General features: G+C 39.1%; 1 protein-coding gene across 1 annotated transcript; it reads left to right on the forward strand.

Annotated features, from left to right (window-relative positions):
- The first annotated feature begins 1,757 nt into the window (after window positions 1–1,757).
- On the forward strand, window positions 1,758–4,618 carry LOC126988935 (uncharacterized). The gene is made up of 3 exons (XM_050847361.1): window positions 1,758–2,363; window positions 3,721–3,836; window positions 4,330–4,618. Exons 1-3 carry the CDS (start codon window positions 2,299–2,301, stop codon window positions 4,575–4,577), a joined length of 429 nt encoding a protein of 142 aa, XP_050703318.1. The 5' UTR covers window positions 1,758–2,298; the 3' UTR covers window positions 4,578–4,618.
- Window positions 4,619–9,664: the final 5,046 nt, after the last annotated feature.

Raw genomic sequence — 9,664 nt, forward strand, 5'->3', positions numbered from 1 at the left:
ACATGTAAATAGAAGTAATAACTTGGATCACATGATGGGGTGAATCGACGGAAAGGCATATTAACAAAATCACTCGTGTCACACGTCACGATGCCTCGACCAGCAGGCACTTATAATCAGAATAACACTTATTTTCTTAGTTTGGTACACTTCTTGCTGATGTTAGGCACCGAAATTAGTTAAGCACTTTACTTACTGAAGTAAAAAAAAAAAAAAAAAGTATCACGCCCCTTCTTACCCTGACTGAGGAGAGCAGAGCAGACGCACGTCTTAACACTGTGGGAGACACTGTGTGAATAAATCTTACCCATTACATGTAGGGGGAGAAGCCTAAGCATGCAGTTTTTCGTTAATCACGCGCTCCGGAAGTACCTAAAAGGCTTATCCACGAAAAAAAAAAAGAATTGAAATTTGCGTAAAAAAAAACTCGCCCTAAAATTCTTATTTATAATCGTATCTTCTTCAATTTGAGCTTACTTTAATCGACTATGCACGTCTCTCCCAAATATATATATATATATATATATATATATATATATATATATATATATATATATATATATATATATATATATATATATATATATATATATATATATAAATAAAACTTTGAATAAATGTTGTTTTTTAGGTTTCTAGAACGATATTTCAAAGTTAAATATCTCTAAATTTTCAGTGAGACCACCATTTTTTCTCCTTTATAATAATCAATCATCATAGGGCTGCTATAGCATATAAAATAAAATAAAAATCTGCCGTAAAGGATTCCTAAATGGCACGCAAAAAAGTTTAAATATTCGTGATTTTTTTCATTAAAAAATGAATATTTCTATCCAAAATTTCTCAATTAGTTATTCTATGGATGGAGACGTATCCTGGGTCATGATTTGGTCATGAAAATTGTCAAGTCTCCAAATTTACCTGTCACACCTGTCTGTGAAAGTCAGGTTAAAGTCACGTTACATTAGTTTGGTCTAAACTTGGGACAAATTGGCTTCCAGCGTGGTAAGGTGGTCCAAACCCAGTTGATAGCTACATTTGTTGGTCTAGACACTTTTATGCTACATTAGTTTGGTGTAGACAATTGTCATGTTACATTTGTTTAGTCTAGACACTTGTCATGCTACATTAGTTCGTCTAGACACGTTCCATGATGCAATTGATTAAATAATCGGTGGTCTAAATCTGCCTCACGCTACATTTGCTGGAGTCTAAACATGGTGCACGGAGCAGGAAAATAGTTCAGTTTGTGCATTTACATTACCTTCTTGAGGCTGCCATTTCTTTAAAAATAGACATACATCCGTTAAAATCACGTCAATCATCTCGGTTTTAAGATTCTAGTTGCTCGTTGCCTCCTCGACTTTTTTTACGGACCTGGAAATGAAATTTCTCCAAAGATGCCACTTCTAATGTTCCCGTACACGAGGTTTAGACTCATATGTAATCGATTTTTAAAAGATTCCTGTCAGAGCAAAAACTAAAAATTAAGGTAGCCGACAACGCAATATGATGAATAACGTAAATAATACATCACATATTGGTGCCCGGTGATTATCGGATGAAAGGGAAAGCCGGAATAGGAAAAAAACCTGTAGGAACTGTCCGTTAAAAACAAAAAGAAATATGCATTATTTTGCACGAGGAAATGATATGTGCACGTTTTAAAGTAAAAAAAAATGAAGTTTGGAGTTATGGAACTAATGTAGCTGCGTGATGCAAGTTTAGGACCGATTTACATTTGTCGAGTCTAAACCTGGGCCCGTATCCTCGAGAGCTATTAACTTTTACTCTTAAAGTTACTATCAAAGTTAATAGTTTCAAATTATTAAGAGTAAAAGCTATCCTCGTCAACTTTGAGTGTAGGTATTAGCAAATCCTGGCTACTATTATCTTCTTCTTCTTCTTTATGGCGGGCTCGTTGCTAAGGACGCCTCCGTGCAAAACGTAAACATCCGACATGAATTAAGTATATATTTCAAAAGAAAAATAAAGAAAAGATGTATAAATGTACAACAGAAACATAATAAATGGCAAACACAAGAAAATACTGAGTTTTGTGGCAGATAGAAGCAGCCTCAAAGGCTGTTTTTACTCCGTCACTCGTCAATACCCTTATCTCCCCGCCTGCGTCACGACTTGCTCTGCTGAAATTACCGCACCATAACCACGTCATCTGCCCCAATGATCTACGGGCCGGAGAACCAGCGCAGAAAAGGAGTAAGTTTAATTGGTCGCCAGATGAAACGGTCTTCTTACATCAAATTCAAGAAAAAATACGTATAATCAGAGGGTGTTATGGGAAGAGTATCACCCCTGAGGATAAGAAGAGCGTGGACTGAAGTGGCAGAAGCTGTAACAAGGTTGGTAATCACATATCCATGGTTCAATCAGCTTACAAACTAACCTAACCTAATCAGTTGGGTATTTTTTGCATAATAACACAACCACTGACCTTCCAAACAGAACATACCTTTTCATTCTGTATCTGAATAGTTTCATTATGACCATTTCTGCCACAACCCCCTCTCCCTCAACAACCTAACATAACTAAACCTAACCATGCCAAACCTGCCCTGTCCTACCGAACACATCCTAACTTAACATGCCAAGTTTGTTGGGGGGGAAGAGGGGGTTGGTATAGATAGTTATGGCATATTTGCCCTGTTTTCATTCTTTATTTATTTTTATTTTTTTATTATTTTTTTATTGGGGTATGCTAGGCATGCCAGACTATGGACACTTTTACAAGTACTTTATGTCAAGACTATATGGGAATGGGTAGGCTTTGTGAGAATGGTAAAGTAAGATTAAAATAGTATATTTATAGCATTGGCCAAACAGATTATGGTGATATAATGTTAGATTGGAATGTACTCAAGATAATGAAATTAAGGTTAACGCTTTTATTTTTTTGTTACATATTCACATATCCATGATTCAAGTAACTTGCAAACTAACCTAACCTCGTCAAATGGGTATTTTTGTATACAAACACAACCACAGAGTTTCCAAACAGGACATACTTATTCCTACTGCTCCATGTGAATAGCATCATCATGACCATTTCTGCTGCAACCCCACTCCTCAACAATCTAACATAACTAAACCAACTCCTGCTAAACATGTCCTACCAAACACGTCCTAACCTAACATGGTAGGTCCCCAAGTTTGTTAGGGTGGAAAGGGGGTTAGTATAAGAGAGTCAAGTCATATTTACCTGTTATTTTATTTATTCCTTATTTAGATTTTTTTGGGGGGGTGGGTGGTTGGGCATGCCAGGCTCTCAACACTTTTACAAATATTTTATGTTAAGACTATATCGGAATAGGTAGATTTGATGAGAATGGTAAAGTAAGATTAAAATATTATTTTGATAGCATTGGTCAAACAGTTTCTGGTGATATAATGTTAGGTTAGAAGTACTCAAAAGAATGGAATTAAGATTAATGCTTTGAATTTTTTTGTATAGCTGTATTGTGTAATATCCTCCTACTTAGAGAAAAGCATTTTAGAAAAGTAGGTAATGAAAAGTAGTATTTATGGCCATGTTCATAACAACTAAAAAGTTAATGTCTTATGATGCATGTAAATAAAATATTGGTACTGATAGCTTTCCATCACAGCATGTATTAAATGTTATTGGAGAAGTTATGGGAAATAAAAAGCATGCCATAGTGAAACGATTAAGAAACTTGCTTCACATTTATACCCTGACAGTGCCTTCCCTGGGAGTGGACCCCGTACGCAGGATGACTGTGAGAGGCGTTGGTACAACGTACAACAAAAATCAAAGCCTTGCATTGCCAAGTGCAAGAATGAGCAGCGGCAGACTGGTAATTTTTTTTAGTTGTTATGTCTTTAAATGTAAAACATATATTAGTTAGTTTTTTATGTGCTCACATAATGCAGCTATACTGGCCACAATGCCTTTAGTTAATAAGTTCATAGCAGTGAACTGCATAGTATGTATTTGATATAGAATTTTTTTTAATGTTCATCTGTCAATGACTATCAATCTATCTAAATACCTTGGTTGTCTTCCCCCAGTGAAGGGTTTTAGCCAAGACAGGCACACACTTACTCACACACTCACATTCATGTACACCACTCTCTCAGCTGCACAGCCCCTGAGGGAGTAAAAAAGGCCCTCACTGTATGGGGGATTAGCTGCACAGTTCAGGCAGGGAACTTCCACACCAAGGCCTCACAGCATACACTGGTTTACCCCTGCCCCATCATAACAATGACATTTTTATATTCTTTATATTCTTTTATATTCTTATTAAAACAATTTATTAATTACCCTTAAATTCATATTCTTTGTAGATACACACTTTATCAGTATTGCTAGAGACCATCCCAGCACATTGTTCATTACTTGTGGAAAAGATACCATTAGCTGCTCCGGCAACAGCCACTGCTTCAATATCTGCTGGCCCTATGACACCAGCCACTGCTTCATCATCTGCTGGCCCTATGACACCAGCCACTGTTTCATCATCTGCTGGCCCTATGACACCAGCCACTGCTTCATCATCTGCTGGCCCAATGACACCTGCCACTGCAAGGGATGACAATGAAGCTGCTCCACCATTCACCACCTACTTCATCGGAGTTAAGAGATGCCTTTCATAGGGCAGCAGTATAATTTTTTGATGCTGGGGCTGAATATTACTGCCTCAAGGCTATGATTTTGTCACTTTTTTTATTATTACTGAGGAGGTTAGGGTGGAAGGTGAAAAATAATTTGTGCTGTTTTTCGACAGAAATGATTAGCAAATTCATTCAAAGCACAAAATTTACCGGAAAAAAAATTGTGTGCCATTGTGAGTGGGTTCACTTGAGATTGGGCTCCAATACGCCTCCGTGGTCTAGTGGTCAGCATGCCTGGCTTCTACGCGGGCCCGGGTTCGAATCCCGGCCTGGGCAGTCGGCGTGCAGCTCACCCAGCTGATCATCCTCCCTCTCAGGCTGGTCGATAAATGACTACCTGGGAAACTGTGGTAGCCGGATGTCACACTGGCCCTGTGTCCCGGGGTAATGGGCTCCCTCTCACCACAGGCTCAAGGCCCAATGTTACGGAGATGAGCACCGAGGCCACGCGCTGCTATAGCGTATGCCCCAACTTTACCTTTACCTTTATTGGCTCGACTGACAGACATGGCTTTGTATGTCGAAGGTCACTGGTTCAATCTCCACAGCCAGCACTCTCTAACTTGGATTTTTCTGAGTTCCCTAGAGCCTAGATTAATTTATCGGTGTTAAATGAGGAGATTTGCACCGGCACCCAGTCATGGGTGTTACAAGATGCGTTGTTACAATCAGGGGCGTCATTTGGCCTTCAAAAGTGGGAGGGACATTAGGGCAGACAGTTATATATATATATATATATATATATATATATATATATATATATATATATATATATATATATATATATATATATATATATATACGGTATATATATATATTTACCATCATTAGCGCATAACACCTTTAGGCACTGATCATATTTGCATTTTATGTAGTCTGTGATGCAGGCAGGATATTCATTAGCACCTAATTAGACTCATGCTGCTCCAGTGCTCTCTGATGAACTCACAATCAAAGATGTAGTATACCTATATGGTAGCATTGAGTAATCTTAGGTCACTTGGTAAAGTGTTCACCTAAGTCCGACCCAAGCTGACAACATAGACCTAAGCGTGTTTGCAAGCTGAGTGTTTAGAATATTGGCATAGTAATAAAAGATGCTGAAAACTGGATTCCACTACTTTATTGAATATATGAATAATTATATACTGAATTTGTAATGGAGCTAAGATAAAAAAAGCTATGTTTTCAGCGGTCATACCATGATCTCATGAAAATAATTAGGTTGACATATATAATTAATTACTACATATTTTGGTATGATGACCATTGCACGTTAATACCATAGCTTTGCGAGCATTGAGTAATCTTAGGTCACTTGGTAAAGTGTTCACATAAGTCCGACCCAAACTGACAACATAAACCTAAGCATGTTTGCAAGCTGAGTGCTTAGAATATTGGCATAATAATAAAAGATGCTGAAAACTAGATTCCACTAATAGAGTAATTATATACTGAATTTGTAATGGAGCCAAGATAAAAAAAGCTATGTTTTTCAGTGGTCATACCATGATCTCATGAAAATAAATAGGTTGACATATATAATTAATTACTACGTATTTTGGTATGATGACTATTGCACATTAATACCATAGCTTTGAATCCAATGATGAATATCTTCAAGCAAGACACAAATAGCAACAGATTGGTCACCAATTCACTCAGTAAACACAATACTCCAGAAAAGTAAACACTGAATTCACAATAAAGTTGTTTTTCCACTTGGAACTTTGTAAACAGAAACCAAGTAACCTCGTTTTACTTCACTCATAAGTCATGATGTTCGCGATGTGGTCACCTCGACCTTTCGTTCCTCCTCCCTCACACTGGCAGACGTCTCTAACAAGCTTTCTTACCACCATTATCTCAATATGAATAACCGGCAGCATTAATTATAAATCATATTCTAAATGACATTTTAATGCAATTTTAATGTCATTTTTTTCATTTGCATGTGTGTACCTTTCTGCTACAAATAAAAGTTTTTTTTCCCATGTTTTGTTTTCCTTAACTCGAATATTTCACATTTTAATCAATAACAAAGGCATCAAACACTAATTGTATGTTCAAGCTGTGTTTATTTTTTTTTTCTGTTGACATAAACTACATCGTTTTCCTTTTAGACCATCAGCCCAGAGCCTTTAGGGTAGACGAAGCGGATACCAATAATTGCTCATAAGGGCATAGGGAGGGACACCTAGGACAAACAGAAATGGTAGTCTGGCGGGTACCGCCTGTTGCGTAATGTAACAGGCTCAAAATAAACGGGCCCAAAAAGGCGTGTAGGTTAGACGAAACGGATACCACATAATTTTTGTACCAAAATTTTATTTTCGACCAAAAGTGTCTAAAAATAAAAATGACAGACATTTTTGCCATCGTTATAGGCCCACCAGAACCCCCAAAAGAGCCCAATTTTTTGGGCTAGAGTAGACGAATTAGGTACCACACAAAATTAGTGCCAAATATCCTGATACATACTTAGAAACACAAAACAGGTTGAATCAGACTTTTTGTCCATTGTAAATGTGTTGCCAGACGCCCCCCAATTATGTAGCCCTAAGCCCTATGGTTCAACTAGGCTAGACTAAATCTTGTAGGTACCACTTCAAATCACTTTAACATGATTGATCAACTCTTTTGCAATGCAATTCACCAAAAAACAGAATTTTTCTTGTTGTGTTGGCCTTGCCAGACCCCTCGTACTATAGACCTATCTTACCTTACGTACATGTACGTAACACAGGCACCAACCAAAACTTGCAAAGAAATATATATCATAGAGAACCATTAAAAGCCAATGACAAACTTTGTCCTCCACGTTGCATTCTCCATACAAAAATATCACACCTGGTCTAATCAGGCCTATATGCAAACCTAATTAGACTTAACGAGCGGAGAAAAATAATCGATTATTGAATTAATCTTAGCTATAAGGCATGGATTTTGGCAACGCAAATGGGCACTACATAAACAGACAAAGGAGACACTGTCAGCATGACCACGTCTATGCTTCAATTTCACAATTGGAGTCATCACTCCATTCTAGCTCAGATTCTGAATCGTTGTCGATTTCATCATCTGGGTCATCAACATCATCAGACTCTTGAGTGGTTTGCTCGGATGTATTGTTTTCACGGAAAAGCCAGTCTGGTTCAACTGCACCCGGAAACCAATCTGGTATGTAATGGCCTTCTCTAGTAGTTGTCCATCCATATTGCAGTGGGTCGAGGCCTTGAGCAGGCTGGGTGCTGTCAGCATTTCCCCAAATGATGGCCACATAATGAGCTCGTTGGATCTTGTTTTTCAGGGTCTTGCCACAAGGGGGAAGAAGCGCACAGTCGACCTTTTTGATGTTGGACATCGGGGTCTCCTGAAATGAAATGAAAAATTAATATTATGCAAATTTTGCTCATTAAATGGCATTGCTTGTGTTGGTGTCAGCTAACTTCAATTCATTCAATAAGTAATGTTCAAAAATCACCTTACTGATTTTCCCAATCATTCGAATGACCTTCTGGTACCTTGCTTCATCTACATCACTGAGTGCCGCCATGCCGTACAAGGAACACACGTAGCTCTCCGCTATTTTATTGTCAAGTTCTTCCCTCTTGGTCAGGCTTTGAAAGAATTGGATGAATTCTCCAGAATTGTCCTTTTCTAACACTTCGAATGGCTTCACTTTCCCTTTGCGGAAAAACGAGGCTGTAAAGTCGCAGCCGGTAAAGGCATGTAGCCCAGGCAAGGCTGCTGCCAGGCCAGCTTCTCCTCCAGTGTGGCTGCAATAGCGGTGACGTTCAGGTACCTCCTTTGATTTCCTGAGCAACAGTCCATGATTATGGTCTTCATGGGGATACCATCGCGCTTGTTTCTCCCAAGCATGCCTAGGATGATGATCAGAACATCGGTGTCGGATGCCCGGATCAAAAGGGTCCCATTAGTATGCGAAGCGTGAAAGCCAATAAGGGTATCGGCTTCCTCGTGGTCTCCCTGGAGCACTTCTGGTCTGTCAACTGATATCTTGTTTTCAGGCTGGTGGTTCTTCAAGCGTATGCAGTTGCCTCCATGTGAAAGAACAATCGTTCTTCGACCAACAATAGCTCCATAATGGTCCTTCTGCCATTCAATTATCAAAAATTTAGCGAGCTCCTCTTTGAACATGCCATTCTGTAGGAGAGTTTTGCATCTCTGCTTCGGCCGTTGCTCGCTACCAGCAATGACGAAAGGATGGTTTTCAGCTCCGCGCAACTTTCGTTCGCTTTCTTTGAGGGAATTAGGCAGGTATCTGTCGAACAAGATATGTGTTTCATCAGCTTTCCAAAAGTCTTTGCAGACATGGCTCAATAGACCTCTAGCAAGATTTCCATATGACGGTATGTTGCCAAGGCCTGCCAGATACTCGTGAATAAGCAGCCCACCATCAATCAAGCACACATCAATATGAGGCAGACTTTCTAATCCATCTTGCATCGTCTCCAGTTTCTTCAAAAGCAGACTCTTGTTGGTCCCTTGACGTGAGCCATCAGGATGTGAAATGGACAGTGGAACATCTGTGATAGGGAAGCTGCAGACATGTTTGAGGTCAAAGTTTGTAGTCTGGGAAACCAACACCAGCATTCGGATGAATATATCTCGTTGACTTGCCACCACTCGATTACTGGTGGCTTCTGCTGACTTCGGTTTTGGGCTCTCATTTACAAAGTTGTTGACCTTCCTTCGTTTTATAGGTTTGAGCAATCTCGAACTGTCCTTGGCGCATTCCTCTCTGAACTTCAGCTGAAGTTCACGGCCGATTTTTATTGCTTCTGTAAGGTAATCTTTGGTGGTCGAAGTTGCAGCTTTTCCGGTAGCAATGTTGAGGAGACAGGAGGACGTAATAGCTGACTCGGAGAAAGGATCACAGGATTCAGTCACTGCCTTCAAGAGATCCTGGATGTATCTGTTATCTTTCTTTATTCTTGAGGCTTGTACCTGTGATCTTGTCTGTTCTTCTGGAAGCAGTCCTGTC

Source organism: Eriocheir sinensis, unplaced genomic scaffold (genome assembly GCF_024679095.1).
Source record: "Eriocheir sinensis breed Jianghai 21 unplaced genomic scaffold, ASM2467909v1 Scaffold1010, whole genome shotgun sequence".
Lineage (NCBI taxonomy): Eukaryota > Metazoa > Arthropoda > Malacostraca > Decapoda > Varunidae > Eriocheir > Eriocheir sinensis.

Bases quoted from the DNA above. Each gene is read 5' to 3' on its own strand.
- LOC126988935 (XM_050847361.1), top strand. From the start codon at position 2,299: ATGGGAAGAGTATCACCCCTGAGGATAAGAAGAGCGTGGACTGAAGTG. The intron at 2,364-3,720 runs GTTGGTAATCAC...ATACCCTGACAG, and splicing joins GTGGCAGAAGCTGTAACAAG to TGCCTTCCCTGGGAGTGGAC. The intron at 3,837-4,329 runs GTAATTTTTTTT...TATTCTTTGTAG, and splicing joins GAATGAGCAGCGGCAGACTG to ATACACACTTTATCAGTATT.